The sequence below is a fragment of the Cynocephalus volans genome, chromosome 7 (genome assembly GCF_027409185.1).
Source record: "Cynocephalus volans isolate mCynVol1 chromosome 7, mCynVol1.pri, whole genome shotgun sequence".
In the NCBI taxonomy this organism is placed as follows: Eukaryota; Metazoa; Chordata; class Mammalia; order Dermoptera; family Cynocephalidae; genus Cynocephalus; species Cynocephalus volans.
The window spans coordinates 17101808-17123531 of NC_084466.1; the positions used below are offsets into that span (position 1 = coordinate 17101808).

At 40.1% G+C, this 21724-nt stretch overlaps 1 protein-coding gene and 1 pseudogene across 1 annotated transcript in view; one reads left to right on the forward strand and one right to left on the reverse strand.

Moving 5' to 3' along the window:
- Positions 1-21724, forward strand: part of DZIP1 (DAZ interacting zinc finger protein 1) — a 64110-nt gene that overhangs the window by 41799 nt on the left and 587 nt on the right. The window contains 8 exon segments of the mRNA XM_063102986.1: positions 3513-3572; positions 11039-11181; positions 13819-13981; positions 14285-14414; positions 15007-15060; positions 16448-16644; positions 18261-18394; positions 19577-19751. Of these exon segments, the coding sequence (XP_062959056.1) occupies positions 3513-3572; positions 11039-11181; positions 13819-13981; positions 14285-14414; positions 15007-15060; positions 16448-16644; positions 18261-18394; positions 19577-19751 (1056 nt within the window).
- LOC134382385 (eukaryotic translation initiation factor 4B-like) lies at positions 5480-8165 on the reverse strand (annotated as a pseudogene).

Below are 21724 nucleotides of genomic sequence, written 5' to 3' on the forward strand. Positions count from 1 at the left end.
TGCCCTAAGCCATTAAGTGTGTCATAATGGATTTTCAAAAGGCAGAAGTGTTTTTATTAGACTTTATCATTATTATTTTATTTTGTTTCCAAAGTAAATATTTTACATCTTGAGATACTGAAGCCTAACACAGCACTTTGGTTCAAGCAATAGTTTATTGTCCCGTACATGACAGGTAGTATGTTTCAGGATTCTGGTGTTTTGTGGCCCTTAATGGGAAGAAAGTACCATTGACCCAAACAGTGTTGCAGAAGCAGGATGGGGATTATTGAAGGGAAGTCTCAGTTCAGCAGGATTAGACCCTCTAAAGGAGAATGGGTCTGATCCCTGTCAGGTGACCACGTTTACGTGCAATCAAAAGAAGAAATGTTTGGAATGTAGCTCACATCTTAGATTTATATCCCAGAAGAGTTCTGCCACTTGTAATTATGGCATTTGTCCGGTTGTGTCCTGTGCCATTCCTGCCTTCCTTCCTTCACAAATCACTGGGCAACAACAGATAGTCACAGGCTACTTCCATGTGCAAATCCAAAGCTAGGCTTGACAGAGATACAAAAATGAATCAGAAACAACGTCTGTCCCTAGGGAATTTACAATCTATAAAGGAGACAAAATGCTCATCATTACGGTGCAGGGTGAGAGCCATTGACAAACAAAAATCTGTATCCAGACAAGGCAGAGATTTTCTCCATTTGGGGAGCTCTAGGAAGACTTCCTGGAGCAGCTGACATTTGGCCATTTGAGTTGAGCAGATGTGACCATGCCAGAGTGGCATCCTAGGCAAGGCAAATAGTAGAAGGAAAAGGTAGCAGGAAAGCACTCAATGTGAATTAGTGGTGCAGATTATTTACTTGGCTGAACATAGAGAATGCAGAAGAGATTTGTGAGAAATAAGGTTGGTTGAGACCATTCATGGCAGTCATTGATTGTTGGACTGCAGCTGTCTGGGGTTGCTCTTTGGGCAGTGTGAGCTGCTAAATGTTCTTGAGGCTGGGCATGCAGAATTGGAGAGCTGGGCTGCAGGAAGCTTGGCCTCATCATAGCGTGTTCTGAGAATCAGAGCTGGGAGACCAGCTCGGGGTGTCTGAGCACATGATTGGGGACCAGGGCAAAGGAAGGGTTGGAACATGGTGAGCTCCCAAAATGAGTGGACAGCAGTGCCATTTGGAGAAGTCAGGAAGACAAGCCCAGCAAGCACCAGTAGAGAGAGTCATTATAGCTCCATGGCCAAGAGCCTGGACTTTGAAGTAGACAGTCTGTATTCACAGCCAGCTCATGAAACTGCAGGCTTTGGTTTTATGCCTGCCAAATTGAGAGAATAGTAGTGGCTGCTTCAGTGGGCCATTGTGAGGACTGAATGAGTGAAGCAGGAGCCATGAGGAAGCTCTGGCTAAATGTCAGCCTCTAGGGTGGGGATGATGAAGTCCAGCAAGTGAGAGAGAGGGCAGGGCTGGGTAGAGGCCTGGGAGCCTTTCTTCTGGAGGTAATGGTAGGAGAGTAAGGTAAGGATTTTTCTGGAGGCCTCCAGCAAGTTCAGGGGAGACTTAATGCTCTTGGTGTTTCAGGTGTCACTCTGGAGATCTCAGCTCAGGGCAGGAACTGGCACATTTGGAGACTAGACCAGTAGCTCACAAAGCATGAGAATGGCAGGCTCTTCCCTGCCCACGTGGGACATCAGCCTGCTTGTTTCAGGAGCTCGGTTTGGTCACCCTCACTTCCCCAGCCCTTGTTGTAGGAGCCGGGTTCAGGAATCTCGCCTTCTCCTAGAACTCCCCGTCTGTGCCACAAAAGGAAACAGGGCAGAACTTGGGCAGTTTGTCCTGCCTCTAGAGACACAAGGCATAGGAGGACTATCCCTGTAATAGAATAATAAATATGTGTGATGATTTTGTGAAGATTTTGTCAAAATTTTCCTCATAACCTTATTTTTGTCATATTCATGAAGTACAATAAAATATAAACCATGTGACTTTTTAAACCTAAATTAGTTGTCCTCCTCAAATCTCTATTTTCAGCAGTTCAAACTAGTAAAATAGCTTATTTGTATAATTTCAAAGTCTTGACACGAGTAACATTTGAAAAGCATGTTTTTGGTGTGCAGCAGTTGTGGTGCTTGCATGGACTTAAAAGTTACTTCATGGGGGCCATGTCCATGTTTTAAAATTAAAGTGGTCTCCTACTTGGCAAAAAGCTGTGCTCCAGAAGTTCATTTGGGAGTAGTTTAAAGTGCGTTTCTTCCATATAGCCAAAAAAGTTAGATATATTGACTGGGTTGCTGGCCAAGCTGCCTATTAATATATACCTAAATCTGTCTATCTATCTTTCTATCTACCTATCTGTCCATCCATCCATCTATCTGTCTAAAATACTAGAGTACTACAAATACCTTTAATAAATTAAAAACCAGAGCTTCATAGTAGAAGGTATTAAATCTGAGATACACAGCCCTTAGATCATGCCTGGTCACTGCTGAACCCTGAGTAATTGTTGACCATTGTTACCCTGGCCCATTGCCCACTCTGGGGTCTGTAGTAGAATGAAATGACCTCTGTCTTGGGAGTGCAGGTGAAATGGTGGGTGGGGAGGTGCCCTGCATCAGTCTCCAAGCTGAAGGTGAGTAAACCACGCACCATGTAAGCTGGTTGCATTTTATCCCATGTCTAATGCTTGACCACCATCGTTAAACCTTCAGCCAAAACTTGTTCTTCCCCATGAAAGAAATTTCTCTCTGTTGATAAGATGGGGTTTGGTTTAATTCATGCTGCCAGTGGGTTTCCTTTTGTATGCACGTAACATTTCCCTGGGGAAGGTCACCCAGAGACCTCATCTTCCCGACCTCCATTGCTGTCTCATGGTGAGATTGGGAAGGGCCCTTTGTCCACCCAGCTGTGGGCTGGGCCTGCTCCAGCCTGTGGCCTTGTCTTGGTGGCACTCCAGGAGCAAAACTAAGTCTTGAAACGCGGTTTAGGGATGCAGAGGTGTGTAAGAATGGATCTCTGTCTTGCTGCTCACCTGTCACCTGTCCTTACCCCTTTACCTTCCCGGTCCTACCACTTGAAGTCACTGAGGGCAAGCCAGAAGTGGAAATACCAGGGCCTTGGGAATTTTGTTTGTTATTTTGCAATTGAAATATTTTCATTCATTTTCTATTTAGCCATCTGATCAAAATATTTTATAAATGACAAAGATCTTCTGCAGTTGTGCCCTTGTGTCTTATAGGCACTAGGTTGATGAGTGAGAACCTTTAACTTAGTTATTTAAAAATATTATTTCCTTAGAATGTAGTTGATAGAAAATACATACCAATAGAAGATACTGTGAAAAAATGACCAGCTTTAACTGCCTGCCTCAATATTTTTTAATTAATTTTTATATTAATAGCAAGTAAATTCTTGCTATTTAGGCATGATTTAAATACCATGGAATTATATCTTTAGAAATTGTTTGAAAGGCAACTAATTTTACTTTGCTCTTGTCCTGTTTGTATTATTCTTATTTTTCCTCATTAATAGAACAGGCATTCTCGTCGCACCTACTGGAACCAATAGAAGAACTTTCAGAGGAAGAAAAAGGTAACAAAGGGCTTGATCAGGGTTTACGTGCATAGATTATATTTATGTGCTAAAACCCAAGCCTTGAAAATACAAGCCATATGATTTTACTGTATCAAAATTAGAAAAGACATTTAGGTTTGGATTATATTTTCAGCCTATCTGTAGTATTCTGTTATCTTATTCCCCTAATATTCTGTTATATTTTCCCCTCCTTTACTATATTCTTATGCAAGCAGATGAAATAAGCAATTTCCTCTGTCAGAGAACTTGAAAAAAATTGTCTTCATTTCCATGTAGATATTTTCTGATGAGATGACAGTTTGACTCAACACATGTGTTGTGTACCAGATGGTATGAAAATATTTGTGTCACAGTGGTTTTCTCATATCCTTAATCTGAAGTGAATAGGTGAAGTGCTCATTTTCAAATTATTCTAGTAGCAAGAAAAGCATAGTGTCTAAGCTCTGGATGTAGAATTTTTATGTGCAAAATAATATCTTCATGGTGGAATTTGGGAGCTGTCACAGGTTTGGGAGATAATTAAAATTATTACTGCTCACTCATTTGGTAGTTGTAAAACTTATTTTCTGTCAATTAATTTTTAAAGTTTATGAGGGCTGGCTGGTCAGCTCAGTTGGTTAGAGCGCAGCCTTGTAACACCAAGGTCAAGGGTTCGGATCCCCATACCGGCCAGCTGCCAAAAAAACCCAAACAAACAAACAAAAAAACCAAAAACCAACCAAACAAAAATGTTCGTGAAGTTTATGAAAAAATCTTAATTATAAGGGGTATTTTCTAATGGTAGACTTGTAGATCCTAAAAACAATTATATTTGAATGAGTTTATCGTAATTTTTTCTATATTAATAATAATACTTTACCATATACACTTCTTTAGGAGAAGACAAATTGTTAATGCCCATTTGAGTTCTGGTTTTGTCATCTTTGTCAGGAAGAGAAGTAAAATTATATATTCTAATATGAAAAGTCAATATTTGTTATAACTTCTTTTGTGTTCTGTAGACTTTTACCAACATTTGTTTATTTCTACAAGGCTGGCTACAAGTTGAGAATTGACCAAATCAGGCACGTTCATAATATCTACATAATGTATATTTTCAAGTCTTGATCTTGCTATTTTAGTCATCTATACTTGTGGTCTTGTGATGTTAGTCATCAGTATTTTTTTTTTTTTTTTTTTTTTTTTTGGTGGCTGGTGGGTACAGGGATCTGAACTCTTGACCTTGGTCTTACAACACCACACTCTAACTGATGAGTCAACCAGCCAGCCCTTTGTACTTTCTGATATTTTTAGTGAGGTTTGCTTATTTTGCTTCCACGTATATTTGCAATTTGTCTTGATTTTCTATATTTTAGACAGACTATTTAGTTTAGATTTCATATCTTCGTATCCAAGCAAGTAGTTGCCCATAGAAGGCACTGATATTTAAAAGTATTATTTTGTTTTATTTATTCATTTTTTATTTTTATTAATTATACATATTCATGGGATAAAAAGTATTATTTTAGTTGTTTCTTTTTAAAAAATTCTTTGTAATTGCTGTTTAGAAACCTGTTTCAGAAACAAGAATGAGTGTAAATGCATTAAATTACAGTCACGTGTCACTTAACGACAGGATTATATTCTGAGAAATGTGGTGTTGGGTGATTTCGTCCTTGTGTGAACATCACAGAGAGTGCTTATGCAAACGTAGATGGCATAGCCACTGTTGTGTATGTGCTCATGAAAATGTCGTATGCAGTACATGACAGTAATAAAGCCATACAAAGTTGTTGAGAGAAATTTAGGTTTTTCATCTCCAGGAGACGGTGAGTTTAATTTTGTCCTGTCTGGGTAGAGGTTTGATTTGCTCTTGAATGTTCCAGGGTGGAGAGAGACTGGGAGAAAGCACAGGATGTAGAGGTCTATTTGGTGTAATCTTCTCGCTCATTTTCATCTTCACCATCAATGGAGAGAGCAGCACACCTGCTTGCAGAGCTCAACTTGGAGGCTGGATTTTCTCTGGGTTTCTTTAGCTCAGGTGCAGATCTGGAGTCTTGATCCTTTTTGCCATCTTTCCTATCCAACTCCTTGCAGTGGTCTTTGTTCCCTCCTCCTCCTGGACCATGAGGGGTATTCCCAGTTTGCCTTTTGGGGACACTCATCCCATCTACTTTATTTTCATCTCTCCTTGATGGTCCTTCCTCAGATGGTCAGACTGGAGCTACTTTTCCACCCCCACTTGTAGGGGATTGCTGCTCTGTGATCAAGCAGGAGGGTTGGAGCTTTGCTTCACCCAAGCATTCTCCTTTGGTGGAAGGACTGGAATTACCTTTAGAGGCTGATTGGGTTTGGGAGGTTTAGAAGTTGGAGAGTGACAGTCTTCCTCCTTAGCGAGGGTTTCATTTTCTAGAGACTTCTCACTGTCTCTCCTTCATGCATTTCTGCCTGATGTGGCAGAGGTCCCAGTCTGCGATGAGTCACTTCCTGTCCTCCACCATTCCCGTTCCTGAGTTTCTTCACTTCGCCAGTTTGGGTGTCTCTCCTGAAGCTGTCATTCTAGTTTTGGCTCATCTAGCTGACGCTGCGATTTCTCTTGTTCCTTCGTGGCTGTTCTTTTACTTCTCTTTCTCTAGCAGCTGTGTCAACAGGCTTTGCCCCTCCAAAGACAGAAGCCACTCAGCTGGACTGGGAGGTGCTAGCAGAGGAGTCATCTTCCTTAGGAGTAGTCCGGGGCTTTAGATTCAGTTTGAGTCTTTGGAGGGGGACATCTGTCATCAGCCTGTAATCATCCCAAGAGTAATCATCTCTGGAACTTCATGACCAATGGTCCTGTCTGTCATAATGGTCTTCATAGTGGTCCCCGTCTTGTCTGTAGTCGTCATCCATGTGATACCCAGTACCAAATGCTCTTCTGCCACTACCTATCCTGGAATCATAGCCTCTATCATAGTCTCTGCTGCCTCAATCATCATAGCAATCCCGGCCCCCATATCAATCCATATCCCGGTGAGGGCCATCCCAGTACCTGTTTGAATCATAATGATCTCAATACTCATCTCCAAAGTTATCATCACCTCTTCTAGGCGGGCAGTCATCATAACTGCCTGTGGCAGGATGGGCCATCTAGTCAGCATCTATTTTGTCAGAATTTTAATTTCTGTCTTGGCCAAAAGAGTGATCATCCCTGTCTTTATCCTGTGCTTGATCAGCAACATCCACTCAAATTCTCCTGTTACCTAGAGACTCTTCACTGAGACTCAGGGAACTGAGCAGGGAATCCGGGTCCTCAAACTCAACATAACCGAAACCTCTGAGCCTCTCTGGATTGCTGGGTTCACACGGTGAATGAGCTGAACTGATATTTAATCCTCTGAAGAATTCCTTAATGGAGTCTTCTGTCACATCATAGGGCAGGTTCCCTAGAAAAGCAGTGTAGGGTGGTGATTTGGGAAGACGGCTCCAGTCAATATTGGGTTCCCGAGCAGCCGGTGGAGCAGTGGGAAGGATGGAATGGTCCATTGGAGGTGCCGTATACACATCGTCGTCATCACTGTGCCGAGTGGTTGAAACATCTCCCTGCAGGTCTTCTGTTTCATCAGCCTAGCTCGCTGGTTTGGGGACATAAGTGCTTCCTCCACCAGTCTCCCATCCTCGGCCAGAAGGTCTGTTAGGGAGCTGGTCTTCTCCTTCTTATTCTTCCTTACTGAGGCTGCCACGTTGGGAGTGGGAGGGAGAACTCAAAGGCAATTTAAGGGTGCTTCGATGAGCATAATGTTAAAAGATACTGTCACCCTCTTATGGGATGCTTGGCCTTGTTCCATTTTCACAGAAAGGAGAAGGAGCTCGGTGGATCATTAGCAAATACTTCCAGTGGCGAAATCCATTCCACAGACTGAGATTTGTTTGAGCTCTATTGTTGGCAACTATTTTACAGTCAGTTGCCCACATTGAAAATCAGAATATTTCATGTGAATATCCTAATTTCTGACGTCTCTTGAAAAACTGGAAACCCTGGGCACACGGTCCAGATAGCAACATTCACCAGGGCTGAGTAGCAGTCACCAGCTGTAGAAGCAGCCACGGGCTCCTCGAGTTGCCGTACCCCACCTTTTGCCTGCCTTCTTTGTATAGGCATATGAGTCTGTGAGCCCCGTAGGTTAAGAGAAATGCTGCTTATAATATATTGTCTTTAGGTGAATTTCAACCATCCCTATTGGTTTCCCAGAGACAGGATGAACATATCTTATCCTATTTGAGTTCTGAATAATGACACATCATTTTACTTGCAAGTAACATGTTTCCTCTCTCTTCCATATATATCATTTATTAATGTCCAAGATATAAAATCCCTTCTTTGAAAAATCGATGAAATGTGTCAGGAGGTTTATAGAAATTTTGAAACAGGAACTTCAGGTCATATACTTCACACTCATTTAAGAAATAGGTCAGCGAGGGTTCCAAGAGGAATGGTGGTTTGTCCACTGTCACCTAGAGAGGACTCTTGACTTTCAGTTCCAAGTTCCACCCACTCCCTCATTCACCTGTGCTTTTAGAGTTCTTCTACCCAACGTAGAAATTACATTGACAGCAAACACCATCACTGGTCATTGCCACATTTGGGGGACTGGACTGCGAGAAAATAACCCTTGCAGTTCTCCATGTGTTCAGAGAGAGCACTGGTGGGAGATAGGAGAGTGCCGAGGACCACAGAAAACACCCCAGGGTCCAGGTGCACCACTACAGAAACCAGTGACTGCATTTTTCTAGTGCCTTTGTGGAGTTGGCATGCTGTCAGCAGATTAGTTGCCATCAATAAATTCCTTAACTTGTGCTAACGTTTTGCAGATAAATGCCTGTGAAGTTAAATTTTGGCAGTGGTTTGCAAAAACACTGTGGCTGTTAGCTAGGAAGTAACTCATGTGCATGTTTCTGTGGACTTGCTTTTTGACAGTTGTATAGAGGCACACTTGGTCTTGCTGTTTTATAGGATATTAGAATGTGAAGGCCAGAAGGGATTTTAGAGGTCATTTTATTCCTCAGAAACTTGAAACATGGGATTGGAAATGTGCTCCTGGTTGTTGAGTTTAATTAGTGACAGGGCTGGAACTAAAGTCCAGGTTTTCTGCTTTCTACAGTTTAAAGCAGAAAAGAAATGGAGAAAGGGAAGCTGGTGCAGGCTTTGCAGGACTAGGTGAGTGGCCTTTGGGGAAGCCCTTGTACCTCTCTGGTTTTAGCATCATCATGTGAAAAGTGAGGAGGTTCATTACTAGGTGATAGATAAAGTCCCTTCCAACTCAGAAATTCCAGTTTTTTAAATTACTTGCCTTGTGCTACAGTGATTTGTTTGCCATAAATGGTATGTTGTATGTCTGATGTAACTGATTATGTGGAGCCTGCCCATCTGCTTGTGTGTGTTTCAGAATTTTTGTTTGGAGGAATGCTGATCTCTGGAAAGTTTTGTTTTGTTGGTCTAGGTGAGCAATATGTGCTTTAATAAAATCTTCAGCTATGGTTGGTTTTCAAGTAATTGATTCCACCTCTACATAAAAACTTTATTAATTTTTTTCTGTCTACTCTATATTCTTTCTCTTGCTTCTGTTGGCCAGCCCCAGCCTTTTAAGGATCCTTACCAGTAGTTTTCTGATTATTCATAAGTGACTTCCCAAAGCAAGCACCAACATATAAAGTGAATTTGAGCACAGAGTGAAATGTTTAATCTGCTGTAATTTGGGAGAACCCGGTCATCAAAATGCACTTGTCATCAGGATTGAAGGTGAACCTGGATACACCAGCAAATGAATTCAACCACTGATAACAAAGGTTTTGTGATTCTTCTGCACTGTAGGCAAGCCATTCTCAGCATTGACTGACCCTTGTATGTGGCTCCATGTCCCTGAGTAAGCAGGGTCCGGAGCCCTATTTAGGCTATGCTTCTGGGTACTTCCTTTTTTATTTGAGATACTGGCCAAAAAATTACCTTTGCATAACTGGGGTGGGGTCTGTGTCTATTTCAGTGGTAACATCATGCGTTCTAGGCTCTCTCTTAGTTCCTTTTCTTTTTTTTCGCCCTATATATTAGCAGACTTGATGGCCAACTAGAAGCCAAAGCCAGCGAGCGACACAGCCATGGCCGCAGTTAAGCCCTCTAGATTTTGATGGATTGTCAGTTCCTAGAGCAGAAGTGCTTTTTTTGGTGGTTTTAGAATATTTGAAACCATTGGTGGTTAAACAACAGCATGAATGCTGAGAATATAAAATTTAAGATGACTTCTGCTTTTAATCATATATAATCATACACAATTTTATAATTTCAGCTTAGCAAGCTGAATCAGCAAAGTACAGAAAAGTATCTTTATGCAGGATTTTTTCTACCTATTTAATGTACAAATAGTACTTTGACTAATTTTGCTTTCAGTGAAACCATTTGTTAATTAACAGAAATATTCTTTATTACTGGAATTGAACTGGTGTTTACAAAATATCTTAAACAAAAGGTATTTTGTTCAAGATCTTCTGCAAATCTGAGTGCTGTGGGTACTAAAAGTCCCATCTGCTGAGGTGGATGCAGCAGTGGAAGAAGAGAGTGTCTCCGGCAGCCTGAAGCCCCACACCTGAGGAATGGCATTCGATGCCACCTTATTGGGTGAAATGCCTCCGTTTAGAGATTAGATTCCAGAATGATATGGTTGTCGCATTTCCTTCAGCTCTGGCTCTGGGCATTCACCCTTGTCTGAACTGCCACGCATTGCATCTCTTTAGTCAAGTCTTTTTTTCCTTGGACATGAGGACTCAGCTCTTTAGTGGTCTTACCATCCACTCCCCTTCGCCAAATGCTCTTGAACTAGTCATTTTTAGTGGGTAATAGAAGTGGAGTAGGGAAGGAGAAGTGAGAATATGGCCTGTTGTTTTTGGTTTCTTTGTTTTTAATTATAGGTTGTTTTAAACAAAATATACTTTTTCTAAGACTTTTGTTAACCTCTTTTTCATTTTGGTAAATATTTTGAGGGGGATAATTTCACATTTTGAAATTTTGTATGCACTTAGCTTCTACTAAATTTATTACTTAAAAACTTTTAATCATGTAAATAAATTGAGCTTTTTCTTCATAAGATGACACATAAATTCTAATTGAACTTAGAGATGAATTTTTCAGGAAATAGTGAAATAATTCTAGTGATAAAACATTAAATTTCTAAATAAATTTTTTCCGTCATGCTTCTACAGATACATATGCTTCTTACGTGATTTATCTAGCTATAATTTGGTTAAGTGATCAAGAGTCTTTAAAGACACTGACGATTTGAAGCACACTTAAAATACTTTTAAAAGCTATAATACTTAAGTATTTTATATTGTGCCGAATGACTAAAATATACAAAACCTTAACAACATTACTAAAGTTGTGCTTTGCCATTTTCTGCTTAGAGATTTAATGTATTTCTTTAATTCCTTTTTAACACATCTTTTAAACCTTATTTCAGGAAGGGAAAATGAACAGAAATTACATAATAGCAAGATGAATCTAAGGAAAGCTTTGAAGAGTAACCCCTCCCTCATTAAAGAAATAAGAACAGTCTTGGAGCAGAGCTTGGTGGAGAAACTGGAAACCTTGGGAATTAATGCAGTATGTTCATTCATTTTTGGAATATTTCCTAGTTTTGTTATATTTTGTTTTCTGAATAAGAAATGATCAGATAAGACAAGGCAGCATGTTAGTTCTGTCTATATTTGGAGACCAGAGGTTAATACAACCTACTTTATTTATCAGACACTTAAACGGCATTCACTGTGTGCCTGGTACATTTTTAAGACCTTAACAAATAGTAACTATTTAATGTAGAAACAAATCTCTGATATAATGACATTATTATCTCCATTTTACAGAAAGGTTAAGTAACCTGCTTGAGGTCACATGGCTAGTAATGAAGGAGCCAGAGTTTGTGTCTAGGCAGTCGCAGTGCTGCTTACATTTGGATATTAACCCCAAATCATTGCCTACTACAAAATCAGCACTTAATAAGTACTTGTTGAGTGAATGGATGAATGAATTGTCGTCAGTTTGAATGATTTTGGTACATTATATTACATATAGACTCATTTTGCTTTTTACATTTTGTATTGACATAATAAATCTTAACTGAACAACTTGATGAATTTACAGACCTACATATGTGAATATATGTGAATTTATATACCTATATATGTGAAGTATGTGAATACATATGCATGCGTGGGCATACGCACTTATGCAGGTATGAACACATGCATACATGTGTGCATCATATATTCACGTCTACATGTGCACTTGGATGTGTGTAGTGGGGGGTATGTACATATATGCATGTGTGTATCTATGTGTGTATCTGTATGTGTCCATGCTGATGTATGTGTGTATAGGTATTTGTGTGTGTGTATATGTGTGTGTATATGGATGTGTTTGTATACGGATGCATATGTATATGTGTATACATTGTGTGACTATGTTTATATGCATACGTGTATATATGGACATATATATCAGCATGCAGATGTATCTGTGGATGTGTTTGTGTGTATTCATGTTTATATACTTATATGCATACACGAGGATACTTCAAAAAGTTCACAGAAAAATTTGCATTATCTTTTAATTCTATTTTTATTACCCTTGTATACAGATTTGTGTGTACATGGATGTGTGCATGTATATAAGTATGTGTGTTTGTGTATATGTGTGTCTTTGTGAACGTGGGTGTGATCTGTAACCAGCACCGGATGATGAGTTCAAACATTTCCAACACCCTGGAAGATTCTTTTATCTTTTCCTAGTCAATATCACCCCCTACTCCCCAACCAGAGGTAACAGGTATTCTGACTTAGTTTTACTTATTCTTGAACCTCATATAAGTGGAATTGTACACTGTGTAGTATTTTGTTATCTTACTTCTTTTGCTTATGATTTTGTCTATGTGATTCACACCTGTCATTTCATGTAGCAGTAGCTTGTAGTATTATTGCATGAATATACTGCAATTGCTTTCTTCCCCTGCTGATGCACATTTGAATTTCCAGTTTGGAGCTCTTGTTGGCTATTAATTTTTTTTTTTTTTTTTTTTTTTTGTCGTTATTTCGTGACCGGCACTCAGCCAGTGAGTGCACCGGTCAGTCCTATATAGGATCCGAACCCGCGGTGGGAGCGTCACCGCGCTGCCAGCGCAGCACTCTACCAAGTGCGCCACGGGCTCGGCCCGGCTATTAATTTTTATACATGTCTCTCTGTGGACATAGGCATTCCTTTTTCTTGGATATATATCTAGGAATGAAATTGCTGGGTGAAAGGGTAGGCCTATATTTAGTGTAATAGCTATTGCCAAATAGTTTTCCAAAGTGTTTGTACCAATTTACAATATACCAAACAATGTATGAGAGTTTACTTGCTCCACATCTTTTGCCAACTCTTAGTATTGTCAGTCTTTTTAATTTCCACGTAGACTCTTATTAGGTGGGTTTTGACCACCCTTAGGGAAGCTGAAATCAAAGACATTCGTGCAGTGTCTGTAGATCCTATGCATATTGTTTCTTGAAACTGTAGTTTTTCATGTTAGTTGTTTGCATATGGTTTTTGGGTTTTAACTTTAATTGGGACATTTTCTTTTATCCTAAGATTGTAAAGACGTTTTATATTTTTTTCCTAATGCTTGGAGAGGTATTTTGTTTGTTTTGGTTTTTGTCTATTTGAGCTTTAAAAATTAGATCTGGAAAGAGTGATTTGGAGATCCAACTTTATTTTCAGTTGGATCAGTTGTCCCATTTCATTACTTGAGGTGACAGTTTTATCATGTAGGAAATTTCTGTGTGTACAAGTATTTGGATTTATTTTTGGACTTTCAAGTGTTTTGCCTTGTTTTTTTTTGTACCTCTGACAACACCATGTTGATTGAAGAGCAGTAGCTTTGTCCTGTATTTTACTATCTTACATAGGCCATGCCTTCTTCATTAGTCTTATTTCAAGAATTTCTTGGCAGGTCTCCCATATTTTGTTTTCCAGTGAACTTTAGGACCACTGTCTCCAGTTCCAGAATAACCCTTATGTGCTCAGTTGCACTCTGAGCTCCTTTAGGGGCCAGAACAGTGTGTTATGTGTTGGGGCATCCCCCACCTTAAGTGCTGCTGGAGTCCAGTAAGGATGGATTGAAACGTTGGCATGGTTAATGCTGACATGTGCCCATGAAATGAAAAACATCCCAGGATAATTGACTGACTTAATATCTTATTCCTTTAGGATGTACGCGGTATTCCAAGTGATCACTTGAGTAGAGTGCTGAGAACTGTGGAATCAGCAAGACACGAGCGAGAACAACAAATACCTAACATTCAGCAGATTCGAGAATTACTAGAACATCAGGTCAGCTGTAAAATGGAGGAGAGAGCATTACTCTCTTCAGGTAAGCCTGTTACTGCCATTTCACTGCTGTGGATGGGAACTTAATTTAACAACCTTTTCATAATTTTAAATGGTTTACAAACTTTGGCACTTCATTGGCAACTCTTACAATTCGTACTATTAAGTGCTGGGTCTTGGATTTTGTTTTTACATTAAAAAAGACCTCTGAAGTCTGGACTCCATACCCTAGAGATGGGCTTGTTCATTTCCGTGGCATTGTAGACAGTATTGTACTATTTATTTTCACTTTTCACTTACTGATCATAAAGGCTCTGGAGACTCATGAATGCCACTACTATTCCAGATAAGTTCAGTGTTTCTCAGATGGATGCTCTTTCAACTGGAGAAGTACCCAAAGCGATACAAATTCCTCGCAAGAGCAGACAATTGATTAGACAAAGACCCGTCTTTACTGATAGGACATCTGTTCCAAAGTGAGTATTTTCAACCCTAAACATTTATTTATTAATGTTTGTCTTGGTCAGTTTGGGCTCCCATAACAAAATTCCACAGACCGGGTGACTAAAACAACAGAAATATATTTTCTCACAATTCTAGAGGCTGGAAGTCTGAGATCAGGGTACCAGCATGGTCAGTTCTGTTGAAGGCTCTCTTTCTGCCTTATAGATGGGCACTGTCCTCACACGGCAGAGAGAGTGCTCTGGTCTCCTGTTCGAGGGCACTAATCCCATCAAGGGAGCCTTACCTTCATGATCTCGCCTAAACCTAATCACCTCCTGAAGGCCCCCACCTCCAGATACTAACATACTGGGGGTCAAGTCTTCAGCATATGAGTTTGGGGGGGTAGGAGGGAGGACACAAACATTGAGTCCAGAACAGTGTTTGGCCCAACAGAGAAATCATACTTGTAATTCCTACCAGTCTCTAGTTGACACTGGGAGCCTTATGTTGTTGCTGTCCCTCATTAACATACATTAAAAGCAAAAATCACCAATTTCATAGAAATTTATGTTAAATTATATTATTCACTCATGCAGTTTCGTAAAATTTTTATGTTGTTTTTAGAATTAAGAAAAATATCACAGAAGATCATTTTCCCAGAAAGTCTTCAAGTATTACGTGAGTACTGGGGTGGAGGTGGGGGGTATTTTAAAAATTCTTTTCATTAAACATTCCTTTCATTGTAAATTAATATGCTCATTGTGGTTAACTGAAAACATAAATATGAAATGTCATAATTAATTTGTGATTCCTTTGTGAAGTGTTGTGTGTGACATGTCTTTGTTTCTTGGTAAGTTATTACACAAGTCAATAGTACTTAACCACATTGTGGCCTCCATTAAGAAGAGGGACCACACCTGAGTCATTCTTATCTCTCTCTCCCCACCCCCGAATGTTAAGTAATTTCTCAATAAGCAGGTTTAAATTAAATCGATGTTGAGTTTTATTGACTAGATCCATAATAGCGTAAGTTTGTTTCAGATGATATTTTACTGTTCTAGCTTCTTGTGAAAGTTGGTAATGACCCTAGACCTTACTCTCTTAGGTTCTCTTAGGATACTAAGAATTGTAGCTCACTCGCTCATCAACTGTGTGCCACAGATTTAGTTGATTACTGTTTTCAGCCTCAGTTTTCTTATCCATAATATAGGATGTTTTAAGCCTCAATTTTTTCTGCAAATGGGATAATGTGGCATTTTTCACAGGATAGTTCTCCTAATTAAATGATATATGAAAAGGGCTTCTTGGCTCAGTGCTTGGTACTGTGGGTACTCAATAAATTGTAGGTATATTACTGTAATTAGTTATGAATAAAACTAATTTTATCATAATCAAATTTCATTGTCATTGTTCTGGAGATATTGATGCCATAAATGTATCTTCATTCAGACATTGTACAGTAGAGATAATAAATAATGATTCACCCTTCAAAAACACTTTTCATGTACATAATCTCACAGGAAGAGCTTTATTTTATGTGATGTTGTATAACTCGATCAACATTTACAAGACCAGCACATTGTCTGGAATTTAGGTGCTCAATAAATATTTTTTAAATGAACAAACACTGATCTGAACTTCTATTTCACTTTAAATTCGGTGTGATAATTCATGTGATAATAGAAATGAGATTGTGTACGGAAAAGCACTGTGTAAGGTATCATATAAAGTATGTTATAAGTAACAACACTATTTTAACAGATGAAGTAGTTTTATTGTGGAAATGTTTATCTTAGGTGTGTCAAAACAAAGAATAATAAGAATATGCACATTTGGTCTTAGAGGAAAAAGTTTATAACTTCAGTCCATGTTGATAAACATGCCTCATGGTTGGCAGGTCTGGATTTGCAATGACTCTTCACTCAGCCTTGGGCATGACCCCTGGGCCCTGCTGCCATCTTGCCTGTGGCCACTCAGGAGATTGCTGGTTGTGGTGTCTGGGAATAACCTTGTAAATCCTGAAACGTAAAAAGACAGCACCCCGTTTGGGTTTTGCTTTGTGTAGGACCCCTCCCTTCAGTTCAGAGGAGGAGCCGGACGAGGACAACCTCACCCGGGTATATGCGTCCCCAGACCCGGTCCCCGCGCACTCCTCTAAAAGCAGCAAGAGCAGCTTCGGGAAGAGCGCCCTCAAAAGTGACATGGACTGGACAGAGGGAAGTGAAATGGAGGACTCCTCCGATGTTTCTCCCAAGCCCACAGGTAAGCTTTTATCAGTGAAAAGTCTCACCTGGGGCACCAAGCCCTGGACGTGTGAGCTGGGGGCAGGGGGAAGGTCAGGCTAATCCAAAAGGCGCTGCTGCCCAGGAAGATGGACAGGCTTAGCAACCAACCTGTGTTCAGGCTGAAGGAGAGGAGCGAGTTGGGGTTGCCTGGGTGTACAGATGCTCCTCGACTTACAATGGGGTTATGTCCTGATAAACCCATCCTAAGATGAAAATATCATAAGTCTAAATGCATTCAGTACATCTAACCTACCGAACTTCATAGCTTAGCCTGGCCTACCTTAAACATGCGCAGAACATTTACATTAGCTTACGGTGCAGCAGAATCGTCTAACACAAAGCCTATTTTATAATAAAGTGTTGACTCCCTTATGTAATTTATTGAATACTGAACCGAAGTGAAAAAAACAACGGTTGTATGGGTACTCGAAATACCATTTCTACTGAATGCCTATTGCTCCTGCACCATCATAAAGTCCAAAAGTCATCAATTGGACCATTATATGTCGGGATCCATCTGTGTTAGTTTCCTAGAGCTGCCGTAACAAAGTACCATAAACTGGGTGACTTAGACATTAGAAATTTATTGTCTTACGGTTCTGGAGGCTGGAAGTCCCAATCAGGATGCTGGCAGTGTTGGTTCCATGTGAGGGCTGCCAGGGAACGACGTGTTCCTTGCCTCTGTCCTTGGCTTGTCTTCTCCCAGGGAATCTTCACATCCTCCTCCCTCTGTGCTGCATCTGTGTCCACATTTCCCACTTCTGTAGGACACTGATCGTAATGATTAGGGCCCACCCTAAGGACCCCACTTTACCTCGATTACTTCTTTACAGACCCCTTCTTCAAGTAAGGTCACATTCTGAGGTACTGGGGGTTAGGACTTCGACATCTGAATTTGGAAGGAACAAGTCACCCATAACAGTGGGTGACCATGAGAATGGCTGTTCTAATACAGTGTGCTGCCCCTTGGAGCTGGGGTGATTCTAAAGGAAGACAAGGGCCCAGTCTGTGACTGCTGATAGTTTGCTGAAGAGAAGTGAAGCTGATGGGTCATTAAAAAAAAAAAAAAAAAAAAAAAAAAAATATATATATATATATATATATATATATATATATATATATATACACTCTGCTTAATGTACTTTAAAAATCACATATTTTAAACAGATGTAATTAATGTATATAAGTTGTATATACCATGTATTTATATTAATATGTAAAATATAACATATTCATTTAAAAATGATTCATGTTGTTTTTGAAAATACCCAGATGAATATTCTATTCACACAGGTTACTTCACTGAAATTAAAGTTTCTGACCACATTCTTGAATGAGATCATCCTTTGATTTAAAATGAAAACTTTATAGCTCCTCCTAGTCTGGAGAATCATGATTTTCTTAAAAAAAGAATTATAAGTGTTTAACTTTTTGGTCAACCCCAAAATACATCAGTTGATTTTATTTTAATAATACATAATTATGGGCAAAATTTAGACTCTTTCAAAGTTGCCTGTAGCTTATTTTGGAACTGAGGATAGATTCAATTTTTTTAAAAAAACTTTACTTGACTAATTTCTGTTGATCCTACAGGAACCTCCATAAAAACACTAACTGAAAAAGTTGAAAAGATGGTTTCACATCACAGAAATGTGAATAAACCAGTTGGTGGGATTAATGTTGCTGAGATGTTTATCAAAAAGGAAGAATTACAGGAAGAACAAAAGGTGAAATTGCTTTTACTTGCTAAACATACATAAATTCATCTTTTGACAAATACATCTTAATGATTGTATTTTGTGTAGTGAAGTAGAAAACAGACATGATTAGTTAGTATAGTAGAGGTTGAGATTTCACCTTATCTTTTTTTCAGTATTGCATTTCTTTCTGTTCTCTAGAGAATCAGAGATACTGGAGGGATAACTGGTAATCATACGTCATACACACATCACACTTTTATGGGTTTCAGAATCCTCTCGTGTAGGATTTGATGCTTATGCAGATATCAGATGGTGTGGACAAAGAATCTGAGGACTCCAGATCCAAGTCCAGGGACTTCTCCACTATCGTGGAGTGGCCTGAAAGTGAAATAGGGACTTTTCAGGGCTTAGCCCCACTCAGGAGCTGGAGTCAGTGGAGAAATGCTACGGAGAGATAGGTGAATCCAGAGTTGAGGGCAGAGCCCGAGCCCCTCCGCCTGCATCAGAGAAGAGGCCTGGATGCCTTCTGAGCAATTTAACATCCAGGATGTCAGAAGGCTTCTGTGGCTGGAGACCTCCCGTTGTGTTTCTGGGCACAGCTCATCTGTGTTGACAGGGTCTTCCAGTCATAGTCACTCTTTTCTTCAACTCATCCCATTCATCTGTGGAATCCAGAGCATCTGTCAAACTACTTTTATTAGTGCCATTTGTGTTACACAAGCCAAAAATGATAAAGTCATGTGTCACTCAAGAGAGAGCCCATGTGCCCTCCTTTAGAAAGGTCGTGGTAGGAATATGTGCTCCTGTCCATGAGGGCCTGTTTCTCAGGGCCCTTGTACTGTAACCAGAGTTAGATTCTTGTCATTGCAGAGCAAAGAGTCCAGAGCAAGCCTTGCTTCTCCTCTGGGAGCACCCTGACTTTTAGAGTTTCACACCACTACCATGTAGTGTTTCCGGAATTTTTTAAATTCATGATTGGTAGAGTAGGAAACATATATTTCCATGGCACGAAACAAAAAAAAGAGATGATTTCCTCAGCTTTTAAAACATGGAATTCCAAATCCAATTGATTGCACCGCAGAAATGACCAGATTTAGAGTCCTCTGTAGTTCCCAACTCCTTATCATTTCAGCTGCTCTAACCAACAAAATGACTGAAGGGTGCTGCTTCCTTAAGAAACATTAATTATTCTTCATATATTTCTTTTAGCACACAGATGTGGATGATGATGACTGGGACATATCATCCTTGGAGGAAGAAAAATCTTTGGGGGAAAAAACTGGGAAAGAACAGAGAGAACCTCCACCTGTGAAGAATGAATCAAAATCTATGCAAGTGCCAAGTGCCTGGGGCGCATTTAATCCTAAAGGGCCAAAGGGAGAAGGTTTGTTGCTTTGGTTTCTAGCAGAAGCTCAGTCCCTTTTCTAATTAGTTGTGTTTCATCTTTATAAATATATAATTAAGCTATGCTAATATATCATCAAACAACAACATACTATTGGCATAATCAAGATCTTGATGGTTTCTTTGTGGGGTTTTTTTTGCAGCTGGCTGGTAGGGGATCCAAACCTTTGACCTTGGTGTTATAACACTGTATTAGTCCGTTTGTGTTGCTATAACAGAAACACCTGAGACTGGGTAATTTATAAAGAATAGAGGTTTATTTGGCTTACCATTGGACAGCTGCATCTGGCATGGGCCTCAGGCTGCTTCTGCTCATGGTGGAAAGTGGCAGGCAGCCGGCCAGTACAAGCAGATCACATGGCGAGAGGAAGCGAAGGGTGGGGGGCGGGAAGGTGCCAGGATCTTTTAGACAGAGAGAAGTCTGGCTTGAGGAAGTAACCGCTTGAGCTAAAGCTAACCAAAGTGCCAGGGTCTTTTAAACTACCAGCTCTCACAGGAACTAATAGAGCAAGAACTCACTCATTTATTCCCTCTCCCCCAGGGAGAACATTAATGCATTCATGAGGGATCCACCCCCATGACTCAGTTTCCAACACTGCCACATTGGAGATCAAATTTCCACATGACTTGTGGAGGAGACAACACATCCAAACTCCATCAAGCACCACACAGTAACCAACTGAGCCAGCTGGCCAGCCTGGTTTGGCCTGAATATGTACAACTTCCTGAGTTGTATATATTTGCTATTATTTAACTTTAGGCTTAATCTTTAAAAGTTTTTTATATTATTTTTGAAAATGTCCATTCAAATATTCTCTTCATGCAGCTGTCCCATAGAAATTAAAATTTCTGATCGTACAAGTGAGTGAGACCACTCTTCTGGCAGTCTTCATATGTTTGTCTGTTTCCCTATTAAATATTTTATTTTCTTTCAAGGGAAGTTTTTATTGTTGCATTGTGGTCAGTGGGATGAATTCCAAATGAGATTATTAGTTGAAATGGTTCCTATTCACCCAGTCTAGAGCCTGCATAAGTCCAGTATCTTAACTCTCAATAGATTTAAAATTTTTAAATTAGAAAACTGTAACTTTTTTTGTCAAAGTAATTCTTGCCCCCGATGAAAGGTAAGTTGTGTGAAGGGCTTCCGTGTGCCGCCTTTGCCGCCTTCCGTGCCTCTCAGCAGTTCTGTGTCAGCCCCTCTGGTGGCACCTCCGTGTCTCTAAGTGATGGGCGTAGATGGCTGTTTCTTGATTCATCAACTTTAGACATTAATGTTGATGTCCTCCTAAGACAGATGAAGAGTTGGCTCGCTGTCACCACCCACTACACCGCTCGTGTTCCCTCTGCACTATTGTTGCATCCCTATTTGTAATTTTAAATTAATACCTGTAGGTCTCTACGTTTGCGCTTTCCATCCTCAGCAGTATCTCGTGCCCCTTCCTAAGATGCGCCATTGCTGCCTCTACCCCTCACTCTACCGTTTCTCCCCCTCCAACAGGTCAGCCGCGCCTCCTGTGCCTTTACTGTCACACTGTCAGATTAACCATCATGAAGTTATTATCTGTGCTGTGTCTAAGGACCAACTCTGTTCAAAACCAAAAGACCGTGTTGGCGTTACAGCACCTCTTAATAAGTACACGGGCCAAATGCCCCAAGTACAGCTTCTATTTCCTTCCCCAATGCCATGTCCCCGAGCCCCTGAAAGAAGACATTTCTGGACTTGAACTTGAGTCGAGTTCTCTGTACTATTCTATGTTTCATTGGCTCAAAATCATGGCACTTTTTCTTAACTTCATTGTCAAAGCCATCTACCCTAGAAAATCTGGTTTTAAGACTTAATCTCTACTTGGCTTGTTGCTCTTATTCTCCTTTCTTTACAACATCTGTTCACTTAAGAGTCCACAGCACCGTAAGCATATTAGAGCACTTTCAACATCCAGGCCCTGTGCGGAG